Here is a 14665-nt window from a genome sequence, read left to right on the forward strand (position 1 = left end):
ATTCATTGTCTAGACATTTGGCTTTCTTCATTTTTCTTTGCAAATGACTTATCAATCTGACTGGTCTTTAAAAAAATAAAGCTCAGTTTTACTGATCCTGTCAATCATTCCTTTGCTTTCTTCTCTATGGATTTCTTCACTAATCTGGATGATTTGTTCTTGATTTGAGTGGGTGAGTATGTTTATTATCTCTAGATCCATACTGAAGCTAATCTGCTTCAGAAGGTCTTTCCTTAACTAGCCCCTCTGGATCCCCCCTAAAGGAAGTGCCATGGTTAGTGATGCTAATAGTAATGGGAAAGCTGTTATAGGAGTCCATGGAGAGTGCAGAATAAATTAAATTCAGTAAAATCTTATTAAGTACCTAGTAAGGGCAAGGCACAGTCTCTGGGATCATGAGTTCAGCTGACAATCACTTAGGACCAGTCTTTGTGTGACAAACTAGATGCAGTCAGATGGATGAGTAGACCAGACAGGAACTGGTGAGCCCATAAGCTGAGGATAGAAAATTTGAAATCCTGAGAAATCCCTTGCCATTCATCCTAAGGTAGGCCTGCTAGCGTCTTGAAATCTCTTCAGAAGCCTATCACATCATCTTAGACAACCTTTTTTTAATTTTAAAACCTTTACCTTCCATCTTGGAATCAATACTGTGTATGGGTTCCAAGGCGGAAGAGTGGTAAGGGCTAGACAATGGGGGTCAAGTGACTTGCCCAGGGTCACAAAGCTGGGAAGTGTCTGAGGCCAAAATTGGACTCAGGACTTCCCGTCTGTAGGCCTGGCTCTCAATCCACTGAGCTACCCAGCTGTCCCCATAGACAACCTTTAAAAATGATCCTTTTCTGGTTCTTACATAGCTTCTGATCCTTTGACTTCCTTTAGGTATTAATGTCTTGTGCCTCCAACCAGGATGTAAACTACTTGAGGCCTCAAAGCTGGCATTCTCTCCCCTGCCTACCTCCCAGACATGTAGCCCACTGTTTAGCAGTGATTCACTGGAAAGCACATTGGATATGGGGGAAGTAGGAAGTCCTTAGTTCAAGTCCTAGTTTAACCACTTCCTGCTGTCAAATTAAGCATTTGATTGGATAGCATCTGAGACCCCTTTGGGCACTAAATCTATCACTGAATGAAACATGATTGGGCTCCTTGGGTGTTACTTAGTAAACCAGTGGGAGCTGATGGGGACCTAAACATGTTAATAGGCAGGTAGGAAGAAGTCAATGAAAGGGAAGAATGGAGGATGCATTAGGAGGGAAGGGATGGGGGCTGGAGCCAAGGCTTGTAAGAGACAGGGAGGCACAAGGAGATGATTTGCCTTAGAAAGGAATAAGGAGATGAAGGAGGAAAGAATGGGTTAGAGTGGGGCTTGAGGGAGCTCATTAGAGAAGGAAGGGGTAAAGTCCTTTGGCATACATTTAAGGGGTCATGTGCTCCTTGGATCACTCCTCATATCTACTCTGTTATCATGTCTTATCAATTCTGCATGTGGATCATCTTTCATATATGTGCCTTGACTTCTTTGACACTGCCATTCCCTTGGCTTGGCCCGCATGCCCTCCGCTGGACTTAGCCCTCTGCTAATAGCCCTCTGCTTGGTCTCCATGCTTCCAACCTTTCTCCACTCCAGTCCATCTTCCATGCTGCTATCAAATCGATCTTCCTAGAGCACATCTAACCAAGTCCTTCCCCCATCTGATAATTTCAGTGGCTCCAAAAGAAAACATCCTATCTTTTGAAGGGGATTTTAAAGCCCCCTATAACCTGGGTGCTGCCTACCAGTCCAGAATTCTTAGGCCTTACCTGCTTCCACAAACTCTGCAACCCAACGACACTGACCTCCTTGCTGTTCCTTGGACAAAACGCTCCACCTCCAGGTGCATGGATTTTCTCTGGCTGGTCCCTACGTCTAGAATTCTCTCTTCATCTTCTGACTTCCTTAACTTCCTTGAAGTTTCAGCTAAAATCCTGTCTCCTCCAAGAAGCCTTTCCTGATCTCCCCATCTCCATTTTTCTTAAATATTATTTAGTCAATTTAGAACATTATTCCTCGGTTACAAGAATCATATTCTAACCCTCCCTCTCCTCCCCCCACCTTTCCCGTAGCTGACGTGCAATTCCACTGGGTTTTACATGTGTCATTGATCAAAACCTATCTCCATGTTGATGATGTTTGCACTAGGATGATCATTTAGAGCCTACATTCCTGGTCATATCCCCTCGACCCATGTAGTGAAGCAGTTGTTTTTCTTCTGTTTCTACTCCCAGTTTTTCCTCTGAATGTGGATAGTGGTTTTTCTTGTCGATCCCTCCAGGTTGTTCAGGATCACTGCATTGCCACTGATTCCCCATCTCCATTTTAAAAAACATTTACCTTCCATCTTACAATTAATACTATGTAAAGGTTCCAAGGCAGAAGAGTGGTATGGTCTAGGCTAGCATTGGTGAACCTTTGAGAGAACTGCATCTTCAAGATACCTGTGAGCCCCCTGCATTACCCCAGGGAGCAGAGGAAGGAAGTGATCACATTGGGCTGTTGGGCAGAGGGATGGGGCATGTGAAAGTTGTCTTTAGGTGTGGTGGAGAGCGGGAATGGAACAGCCACCTCCAGCATACTGGGGCCAACACAGGTCTAGGCAATGGGGGTTAAGTGACTTGAACAAGGTCACATAGGTAGAAAGCATCTAAATCCAGATATGAACCCAGGACCCCCCCATTTCTAGGTGTGGCTCCCAATCCACCTAGCTCTCCCCCAATCTCCCTTAATACCACTGCCTACCTTCCAACAATCATCCTTAATTTATCATTTTTATATTGTGTTTGTACACAGGAGCTTTCTTATTGTTCCCCTCATTAGATTGTGAACTCCCTGAGAGCAATCACTTTTTTCTTCTGCCTTCCTTTGAATCTTCAGCCCTCAGCACAGTGATGGACCCAAATAGACATTCAGTCACCATTTATTAATTTTCCTTGGCTAGTCTAGTGAGGTCATAAAAGTAGAGAAGGGGCACTTGCCACAGATTGTCAAATGGAAATCAGTTTAATTCCTTGACTTCCGTGATAGTTAGAAATGGCAGAAGAGGAGAAAGATCCTGGGTGGTGGTAAGAGATGGTGTGTGGGAAGGGTGACATCCTCAGCCTCCCAGTTCTTCCCTACAGATGCAGCAGAAACATTATAAGCTACCAACCTCCTACCTTAGCAATAATGAGTCAATTCTCCTCTTTGGAAGCCTTCAATCTCTTCTCCACAAGGCCCTCATATCAGAGGAGAAATAATGGGTGATGTGAAGCACAGCCAAGCATTACAGATAAGCACACAAAAGAGATGCCCTCGTGATTCCACTCCCATCAACACTACTCTGAAGAGGCAATCTGCCAGCCAGAGACTTGACAGACACCCTCCAAATCACCTCGGTGATAGGGAGACTCTGTGTGTGCTAAAGTTTGTTGGGCTATCTTCATTCCAATGCGGCCTCTCATTTATCTTGAGTTGGCACGCCAGGGTGCTCACCGAGGAAGAGTGCTCCGGATCAAGTGGCTGACTTCACAAGGGCCCCCAAATGGAGGCCAGGAACCAAAAAGTTGGGACTCCTGGCCACCTTCTTCTCCCTTTGGCAATGAATTATCCCTCTCCTCCTCATTCCCCAATAAGTTAAGAACACTCAGCAGCAATTATCAGTCACTCCATAGTAATGGAGTCAAATGAAATCCTGAATCTAGAGAATGCTTTGCCTGAGTTGGCCCCAAGCCCTATTCTACACAAGATGGCTTTCTTCTCCTTAAAGTAACAGAAGCATCAACCTGGGAAGCCTTCCTTGCTCCCTTCCTTCCTTCCATTCCTCTCCCCTCAAACTCCCTTCACCCCCAAAGCCAGCAAGGCTTCCTTTGGCCAACTACAACTATTTAGTTGGAGACGAGACTATTCAGCATGACGAGAGACTGATGGAGTATGGATTTGATCATGTTTCAAACAACCCCCAGTGGGCTCACATTTAAGGGCTTGGCCCTTGGTTATCCGGAGCTGTCCATGAGATAACCGATTTCTTATCCTCTGCACTGCTGAATCCTCCTTCTTCCTCCTCCCCATCTCTGCAGTGTGCTGAATTGGCGATCACTCTTCCTTGCTGAGTCACTGCGTAGACTTCATGGTTCTAGCCTGTGTGGCATCTGTTTTTAAGGTCTCTACTCGAGCGTCTCTGCAATCTTGCCATTTCCAGGTGATAGTGGGAGGCCCCTCCGGACATACTCATGAACTCAGATCCTCTTCCCATAAGACAGTTTTCTTAGAGCTCATGACTTGTCTAACTGTGTCAATATGGAGTCACAGCATCGAAGAGTTAAAAGGGCGGCTTTCCAGCTGTGTGACCCTGGGCCACCCCAGCTGCGTAGCCCTTCCCACCCTTCTGTCTCGGACCCAACACTTGACATTCTAAGACAGAAGGTAAGGCTTTAAACGGTTCTGTTAGCTCTGGTCCATTAGAATGAGGTTCCTGCGTAACCCTGCCCACTTGCCTTCAATAGTTTAAAAAGAGAGAAGTTGCTGTCCAGGGCACAGCAAGGCTTAGGACCCCTGCTCTCTGGTTTCCCGCAGTTTGCTCTCATCTCCCACTACCCGGCCCCACCTCTCCCAACTGAAGCCCATCTCCTCTTCCCAACCCCATTTCCACTGTTGCTAGAGATTCTTTCTTTCGAACCGCGTGCCTGGCCGCCCACCAGAAGTAGCCTTGCAGGTGTGACGGTCCTTCTTGCTCCTCCCTCAAAGCCCTGATGATGGGACATCTGCTGCGATGTGTATTAATCCGTCATCCAAGCTCATTTCATTCTCAATGTTCAGTGATGGGTGTTTGCACTCAGTGCTGCTCAGGCATGCCAGCACCAAGGACAGAGGGATCCTGGCCTCCGGGAGGCTGGCTACTGGCTTTGCTTATTGGCTCTAAGCTGGTCTCCTGGTCTCCTGAGGCCCAGATGCTGCCCAGAGGAGCCACCGCCCCGTGTCCTGGAGGCCTGAAGGCTTAATGAACATCTGAACAGTGTCGGGCCACACAGACTGACTCAGGCAGTCCCTTACAGAGCTGAATTTCCGAGACCCTGGTGTCCGGGCCCAGATCCCAAGCACTTGAGATTCGGAAAGAGTCAGTGCCACCCGATTGTAGAAAAGTTCCTGTTGATGAGGGTAACCTGAGGAAGGCTAGGATTGAACTGCAGGAAATGTACCTGCGAGGAATTCAGGCCTCTCCCCAGCACCCTTTGCTGCTGCTATGGGTTCAAGAAAGGTCCTTTGGTAAAGGCACCCAGGATTTCAGAAAAGAGCCCGGGTGCGAGGATCCTTTCTATCCTGTGAGCCTTGGCCCAGATCCCCAAGCCTGAGCCCCCGTTTTGCTGTCATTCTCAGACAGAAACACTTCTCTGAAAGCACCTTTAGACTCCTGGGGAAACGCATATGAAAAGCTGCTTTTAACATGCACATGTAGCTATAGAACCGACCCACAGTCACGCAGCTAATCAAATTCATTCTGTCATGCTATAATTCTCTATCATATCATATTCTGCTGTGGTAGAGGACCATTTTGGTAATACACACAATGAAAGCTAGTGTTTATGTTGTGTTCTAAAGGGGGAAGCACTTTCCATATGTCATCTCATTTGATTCTCAAAGCAACCTCATGAAGTAGGTAACAATGATTCCAGTTTTATAGACAAGGAAATTGAGGCTTAACGATTGACTGGTTAAGTGACTTATCCAGAGTCACACAGTCAGTATGTGCCCAAGGCCAAATCCGAATCCAGGTCCTCAGAAAGATTCTTCTTCCAGAGTTCAAATCTGGCCTCAGACTTACTAGCTATGGAATCCTGGGAAAGTCACTTAGCCCTGTCTGCCTCAGTTTCTTCATCTATAAAATGAACTGGAGAAGAAAATGGCAAACCACGCCAGCGTCTTTGCCAAGAAAACCCCAAATATGCACTATGACACCAGTCCTCAGAACACAAAGGTAGACACACCCCGTATACACCTCCTCACCCCTTTCTAAATCCTTTTACTATCTGAGTTTTGACAAACAAAGCACTGGGAGCTGAGGATCCCTCTCCTGCTCAAGGGGCTGGAGCCCCAGTGATGCATGAAAAGGGAATACAAGAAGGACTTCCTCCTGAGGGCACTATGAAGCAGCTCAGTCAGTACCTCCACCTCCCTCCTCCTTCACACAGTGCATTTCTGGAAGGAATTGTGATGAATACAGAGAAATTCCTGTTTCCTCCTCCTCCTCCATTTCTAGGTGGCTGAGACCCCCAGGAAGTGTATCGAAGCTACTTACGCTCCACAAAGTAGGAACTGGCATCAATTTTCCAGATGATCTGGCCCCGGTGAGAACCACTGACGCCACGGTTCTTGTAGTCCAGGAAGTTTTCAGACAAGACCTCATCTGTGTTCCCAGGAAGGAAAGGGCGGGCGGGGGTGTGCATGAAAAAGAAGTGGTGGGGGGAGGAGAGAGAGAGAGAATGAGAAAAAGATTGAGAGAAAGAGAGAGGGGGGGCAAGAGGAAGGGAGGGGGGAGAGAGAGACAGAGAGAGAACAGGAGGAAGAGAAAGGGAGAGGGGGAGAGAGAGATGGGGAGAGAGAGACAGAGAGAGAGAGACAGAGACAGAGGGAGAGAGAGACAGAGACAGAGGGAGGGAGGGAGGGAGAGAGAGAGAGACAGAGGGAGAGAGAGAGAGAATAGGAGGAAGAGAGAGAGAGACAGAGACGTGGGGGAGAGATGGGGGAGAGAGAGACAGAGAGAGAACAGGAGGATGAGAGAGGGAGAGGGGGAGAGAGAGATGGGGAGACAGAGACAGAGAGAGAGACAGAGACAGAGGGGGAGAGAGAGAACAGGAAGAAGAGAGAGAGGGGGGGAGAGAGAGAACAGGAAGAAGAGAGAGAGAGGGGGAGAGAGAAAACAGGATGAAGAGAGAGAGAGAGAGAGAGGGAGAGGGGGAGAGAGAGACAGAGAGAGAACAGGAGGAAGAGAGAGGGAGAGGGGGAGAGAGAGATGGGGAGAGAGAGACAGAGAGAGAGACAGAGACAGAGGGAGAGAGAGAGAACAGGAAGAAGAGAGAGAGAGGGAGAGGGGGAGAGAGAGAACAGGATGGAGAGAGAGGGAGAGGGGGAGAGATGGGGAGAGAACAGGAGGAAGAGAGAGGGAGAGGGGGAGAGAGAGATGGGGAGAGAGAGACAGAGACAGAGGGAGAGAGAGAACAGGATGAAGAGAGAGAGAGAGGGAGAGGGGGAGAGAGAGAACAGGATGAAGAGAGAGAGAGAGGGAGAGGGGGAGAGAGAGACAGAGAGAGAACAGGAAGAAGAGAGAGGGAGAGGGGGAGAGAGAGATGGGGAGAGAGAGACAGAGAGCGAGAGACAGAGACAGAGGAAGAGAGAGAGAACAGGAGGAAGAGAGAGAAAGGGAGAGGGGGAGAGAGAGAACAGGAGGAAGAGAGAGAGAGGGAGAGGGGGAGAGAGAGATGGGGAGAGAGAGACAGAGAGAGAGACAGAGACAGAGGAAGAGAGAGAGAACAGGAGGAAGAGAGAGAGAGAGGGAGAGGGGGAGAGAGAGACAGAGAGAGAACAGGAGGAAGAGAGAGAGAGGGGGATTGGGGGAGAGAGAGACAGAGACAGGGGGAGAGAGAGACAGAGACAGAGGGAGGGAGGGAGAGAGGGAGAGAGAGAGAGAGAGAAAGAGAGAGAGAGAGAGAGAGAGAGAGAGAGAGAGAGAGAGAGAGAGAACAGGAGGAAGAGAGAGAGAGGGAGAGGGGGAGAGAGAGATGGGGAGACAGAGACAGAGAGACAGAGACAGAGAGACAGAGAGAGAACAGGAGGAAGAGAGAGGGAGGGGGGAGAGAGAAATGGGGAGAGAGAGACAGAGACAGAGAGACAGAGACAGAGGGAGAGAGAGAGAGAACAGGATGAAGAGAGAGAGGGGGAGGGGGGAAGAGAGAGACAGAGACAGGGGGGAGAGAGAGACAGAGACAGACAGAGGGAGGGAGAGAGAGAGAGAACATGAGGAAGAGAGGGAGGAGGGAGAGAGAGACAGAAAGAGAGAGAATGAGAGAGAGGGAGGGAGGGTAGGAGGAAGGAAGAGAGAGAGGGAGAGAGGGGGGAAGAGAGGGGGAGAGAGGAAATGAGGGAGAGAGGGAGAGAGAGAGAAATCTATCAAAATCACATTCAGAAAAGATCAATGCACAATGAGGCAAAGTCAGCTTAGGCTTACTGGAAAGACTTCATTTGTTCATTTACAGTACTATCAGCTGACCTAGACAGTCAGTCTGTTATACCCATAAGCCTCCTGTGTTCTTTTGGAATAATAGCAATGATAATATCTCATTTATATAGTGCTTTAAGGATTGCAAGACATTTTACAATATTATCTCATTTGATTCTCACAACAATCCTGGGAGGGAGGTGCTATTATCTCCATTGTATAAATGAAGGAGCAAACTAAGGCACTGAGGCTAAATGACTTACCCTAGGGTCACAAAGTAAGTGTTTGAATGACCTGAATATAAAGAAGGAAACTATAAGCAAATTAGGTGAACACAGAACAGTATACATGTCAGATCTTTGGAAAAGAAAAGTCTTTAAAACCAAGCAAGAGCTAGAAAAAAATCACAAAATGTAAAATCAATAATTTTGATTACATCAAATTAAAAAGGTTTTGTACAAACAAAACTAATGCATCCAAAATTAGAAGGGAAACAACAAATTGGGAAACAATCTTTATTACAAAAACCTCTGACAAAGGTCTAATTACTCAAATTTATAAAGAGCTAAATCAATTGTACAAAAAATCAAGCCATTCTCCAATTGATAAATGGGCAAGGGACATAAATAGGCAATTTTCAGATAAAGAAATCAAAACTATTAATAAGCACATGAAAAAGTGTTCTACATCTCTTATAATCAGAGAGATGCAAATCAAAACAACTCTGAGGTATCGCCTCACACCTAGCAGATTGGCTAGCATGATAGCAAAGGAAAGTAATGAATGCTGGAGGGGATGTGGCAAAGTTGGACATTAATGCACTGCTGGTGGAATTGTGAATGGATCCAACCATTCTGGAGGGCAATTTGGAACTATGCCCAAAGGGCTCTTTGATCCAGCCATAGCACTGCTGGGTTTGTACCCCAAAGAGATGATGAGGAAAAAGACTTGTACAAGAACATTCATAGCTGCGCTCTTTGTGGTGGCCAAAAATTGGAAAACGAGGGGATGCCCTTCAATTGGGGAATGGCTGAACACATTGTGGTATATGTTGGTGATGGAACACTATTGTGCTCAAAGGAATGATAAACTGGAGGGATTCCATGGAGAATGGAACAACCTCCAGGAAGTGATGCAGAGCGAGAGGAGCAGAACCAGGAGGACGTTGTACCCAGAGACTGATACATTGTGGTACAATTGAATGTAATGGACTTCTCCATTAGTGGCAATGCAGTGATCCTGAACAACTTGTAGGAATCTATGAGAAAAAACCACTTCACATCCAGAGGAAACACTGAGGGAATAAAAACACAGAAGAAAAGCAACTGCTTGACTACATGGGTCGAGGGGATGTGGCTGGGGAGGCAGACCCTAAATGAACATCCCAGTGCAAACATCAACAACATGGAAATGGGGTCTGATCAAGGACACAAGTAATACCCAGTGGACCTGTGCATTGGCTGTGGGAAGGGTGGGGCTTGGGGAGGGAGGGAAATAAAGTGAGTATTATAACCAAGGAATAATATTCTAAATTGACTAAATAAACTTATTCAAATGGGGAAAATGTGTGTGAAGCAATATTGAACACAAGTCCTTCTGACCACAAGGCTACTTGACGCAAGTTCGCTAGGCTTCCGTTTCTTTCCATATCTGCAAAATGGGAGTGATCAGGAAAAAGAAAAGGACTGGATATTTGATTTCATTGCTATGGGCAGCTCCCAGGGAAGGAAGCTCCCTTTCCCAATTCAGGTCTGCACTTTATTTTCAATGTATATCTTAGAGATAGAAACTGTTGTGAAGTGAGCAGAACAAGGACAATAATGTATATAGTAACAGCAGTTTTGTAACCAGCTTTGGAAGGCTTAATAACTGATCAACACAAAGAGAGAAAATTCCGTTTAGAAGGAGAGAATAACAGAAAATCGAATGACACAAAATCCTATAATCTACGGGAATCACCCAGAGAGATGAAGCAACTTGCCTCGGCTCATGGCCAGAATGTGACAGAGACAGAAGCATGACTTGCACACAGTCCCTGTTTCTCAGAGAATTCTTCTCTCCCTCAAGTTCAGTTATTTCTTCATTTGCGGAGTGAGCCATTATGAACCAATTTCCAAAGCTCTGTTCCTAAGGAAAACCACACTTCCAGAAGATCTCGGGGCGCGTGTGATCCCCACATTCTCTTTCGGCTTGGAGGCGGTCAGGTAAACGAGTGACCTGTTTAGGGGTCAGTCTTTTGAGAGGGGCCAAGCACCTCCTCAAGTTTTGCCAGGAGGGGCCAAAGCTGGTCTCCCAGGGTTAACCCTGATTTTCCTTTGTAAGATGATGTAGACACAGCCAAGTGCCGCATACTCAGGATGAAAGACTTCAACAAGATTCAATGAATGTCTATTAAATAGTAGAAGGAACAGGGTGCCGAGTTAGAAAGAGGCAGCCACAGACCCATGCAGATGTGGGGTGGGGAGGGGGCATCACATGGACACACGAGGGGAGGAAAGCCAAGGAAATGCGGGATGGTCGAGAGCCCGGACAACCAGACAAGGGGAGATGGAATCAATCCTTCAGGGAGAAGGCGATGCCTAAGCTGAGCCATGGAGATGACGATGCAGAAGGCAGCCATTCCAGAGCTAAGAAAAAGTCTAATAATCCAAGAAAGGCTCTCCAGGAAGATTCACCTTGACTCATTTGTCGAGATGCCAACACGCGAAGTCCGTGTAACAAGGATTTTAACAAGGATTTCTACAGCACCTTAAGCTGTATCAATCGACTTGACAGATGTGATCTCATTGGATTCCCACAGCAATCCTGGGAGGTAGGGCTGTTATGACACCCATTTTACAGTTGAGAAAAGTGAGAAAGATGGAAGTTAAGTGATTGGCTGAGGAAAATGTAGCTAGAAAGTCTATAAAGTTGGATTTGAACTCGTCTACCTGATTTCCAGAAGGTGCCGTTATTTCCCCTGCACCACCCAACTGCCTCTGAATCTATGCAAAAAGAGAGCATACTTTTACCAGTCCTCAAAATATCTTTAAAAAATAGGCACGAGAACTCAGTGCTACTGTTTAAAAAGGGGAAACCGAGTAATCGAATAGAGAAGCAAAAAACCGAACACAATTCAAGCAGGACTAAGTGTCTGATGACTTTTAAAAAACATAAATAATTTAGGGAAAGACACAACTTCTAAGAAAGTGAAAAAGCCGACAGGCAGGAAGTAGAGATCTCCAAAAGTCTCACATGGTATGCTAAAATAAGCTCAAGATATTAATGGCCATGGCATAAAGAAAGAAAGAGGGTTGGGAGACGGGTTCTTTTTAAGATTATGGAGAATGAAGATTTTGAAAAACCCTTACCTTTAACCCCTTTCCAATACTGTGTTATTGGTTCTAGGGAAGAAGAGTGGCAAGGGCTAGGCAATGGGGGTTAGGTGACTTGTCCAGGGTCACACAGTTAGAACCTGTCTGAAGCCATATTTGAACCAGGACCTCACATCTCTGGACCTTGCTCTCAATCCATTGAGCCATCTGGCTGTCCCTATGAATGAACCTTTAATTAAACAAGGGGCAGAAAAGATCTTTTATAAAAGACAAAATAGGCAACTTTTATTACTTAAAATTAAAAGAAGCTATTGTACATAAAGATCAGTGAAGGCAAGATAAGAAGAGCAAATGATCAATAAGAAAAAGATTTGAGTTAGATATTGCTCATTAAAATACGACATCTAAGATACAGAAGGAAGTGACAGAAATATATAAAAACCCAAGGTCATTCTTCAATCAATAACTGATGAAAGGACCCAAATAGCTTTCCAATGAAAAAGTGCTAATATCAAGAACTATATTTACACGTATTCCAAAGCATTGCTAGTAAGAGAAATGCCAAGTAAATGACTCTGAGACTTCTCCTTCCATCTAGAAAACTGGCCAAAAAAGTAAGGAAAAGCAATCAAAGCTCAAGGAGTTTTGGAAAACTAAACACACTACCATTCTTTTAGTGACACTTTTAACGGAGGTGAGAAATTTACAGAAATATGGAAATACTTCAATGAACTAAGAAAAAGTCATTTAAACCTGCCCAAAGAACCTTATTCTCAATGACTCTAAAAACATACTCCAAATGAAAATACTCCTTTTGCCAAAATTCAACACTTATTCCTATTATAAACACTTGAGAACACAGGAATAAACAGAGCTTTCCTTTGAATGACAAATGGTATCTATCTGGAACCGCCAGCAAGCACTATTTGTCATGGGGAGGAGCTGGAAACCTTTCCAGTAAGATCAGGGGTAAATCAAGGACGCCCATTATTACTACCACTGTTCTTTGATATTATACTGCAAATATATAGCAGTAAGAGAAGAAAAAGAAGTAGAAGGAATTCGAATAGGCAATGAGGAAATTAAACTATCACTCTTTGCAGATGAATATGTTGTACTTGGAAAATCCTAGAATGAAAAACTAGTTGAAATTATTAATAACTTTAGCAAAGTTGCAGGATATGAGATAAACCCACATAAATCGTCAGCAAGTCTATATATTACCAGCAGCCAGATATAGAAAGAACAATCCCACTAAAAATAATTCTAGGCAGTACAAAATACCTGGGAACCTTAATCAAGACAAACACAGAAATTATATGAACACAATTACAAAACACTTTACACACAAATAAAGCCGGATCTAAACAATTGGAAAAATGCCAATTCCTCATGGGTAGGTTAAGCTAATGTAATAAAATATATAATAAAAAATAACAATTCTGTCTAAATTAATTTACTTATGTAGTGCCAGGCCAATCAAACTATCAAACAGTAATTTCTAGAGCTAGAAAAAAAGTTTAGATGCATATGGAAGAACAAAAGGTCAAGAATATCAAGGAAACTAATGAAAAAATGTGAAGGAAGGTAGCCTAACATTGCTAGATCTCAAACTGTACTATAAAGCAGCAGTCACTAAAATAATCTGGTACTTAGATATATAATGGTAGGTCAATGGAATAGATTAGATACACTAGAGTCAGTTATAAGTGAGCTACACAATTGAGTGTTTGGTAAATCCAAAGAGCCCAGCTTTGGGGATAAAAACTCACTATTTGACAAAAACTTCTGGGAAAACTGGAAACCAGCATGGCAGAAACTAGGCATAGACCAATATCTCATACCCTAGAATAAGATAAAGTCAAAATGGGTATGTGATTTATATATAAAGGGTGATACCATAAGCAAATTAGAGGAGCATAGAATAGTTTACCTGTCAGATCTACAGAGAAGGGAAGAATTTATGATCAAGCAAGAGATAGAGAGCATTATGAGATGGAAAATGAATAATTTTTATTATATTAAATTAACTAGCTTTTGTACAAACAAAACTAATGTAACCAAGATTAAAAGGGAAACAACAAACTGGGAAAAATTTATAAGAGATTTCTCTGATAAAGATCTAATTTCTTAAATCTATAGAGAACTATGTCAAATTTATAAGAATATGAGTCATTCCCCAATTGACAAATGGTCAAAAAGGGTATGAGCAAGCAGTTTACAGATGAAAAAATCAAAGCTATGAATAATCATATGAAAAATGCTCTACATCCCTCTTGACTAGAGAATTGCAAATTGTGTGTGCTACTGCCTCATACCCATCAGATTGGCCAAAATGACAGTAAAGGAAAGTGATAAATGTTGGAGGGGATGAGGCAAAATTTGGTCACTAATGCATTGTTGGTGGAGTTGTGAACAGATCCAACCACTCTGGAGGGCAATTTGGAACTATGCCCAAAGGGCTATAAAACTGTTAATACTCTTTGGTCCTGTAATGCCACTACTAGCTCTGCATCTCAAAGAGTTAAAAGTTATTTGTACAACAATATTAATAGCAAACCCTTTTGTGGTTGCAAAGGATTGGAAAGTTATGGGGATATGCATCAAGTAGGGAATGGCATATGTTGGTGATGGAATACTATCATGCTGCAAGAAATGATGAATGAGGTGATTTCAGAAAGAGCTGGAAAGACCCACATGAACTGATACAGAGTGAAATAAGCAGAACCAGAAGAACACTGTACACAGTAACAGCAATATTGTATAATGATCAACTGTGAAAGATCAACTTAGCTATTCTCAACAATACAATGATCCAAGACAATTCTGAAGAACTTGATAAAGAATGCTATTTGCCAGAAAAGAATTGATAGAGTCTGAATGCAGATCAAAGCACATCTTTCGTTTTATTTTATTTGGGTTTTTATTGGGGGGTTTTGGTTTTATATGAGTATTCTCTCACAACATGAGCAATATGGAAATATGTTTTGCATGATTGTACATACATAACTTAGATCAAACTGCTTACCATATTGCAGTGAGGAGGGAAGGGAGAGAGAGACAGTTTGGATCTTATAATTTCAGAAAATGAATGTTGAAAATAATTATTACATGTAATTGGAG

General features: G+C 43.9%; 1 protein-coding gene across 7 annotated transcripts in view; it reads right to left on the minus strand.

The window, feature by feature from the left end:
- The window catches only part of HECW1 (HECT, C2 and WW domain containing E3 ubiquitin protein ligase 1), a 322507-nt gene that overhangs the window by 125331 nt on the left and 182511 nt on the right, over positions 1 to 14665 (minus strand). For all 7 annotated transcript variants that reach the window (XM_056804109.1, XM_056804111.1, XM_056804114.1 and 4 more), the window contains one exon: positions 6312 to 6419. In XM_056804109.1, the coding sequence (XP_056660087.1) occupies positions 6312 to 6419 (108 nt within the window). The remainder of the gene's footprint in view (positions 1 to 6311; positions 6420 to 14665) is intronic.

This window comes from Monodelphis domestica, chromosome 7, assembly GCF_027887165.1.
Source record: "Monodelphis domestica isolate mMonDom1 chromosome 7, mMonDom1.pri, whole genome shotgun sequence".
Taxonomy (NCBI): Eukaryota; Metazoa; Chordata; class Mammalia; order Didelphimorphia; family Didelphidae; genus Monodelphis; species Monodelphis domestica.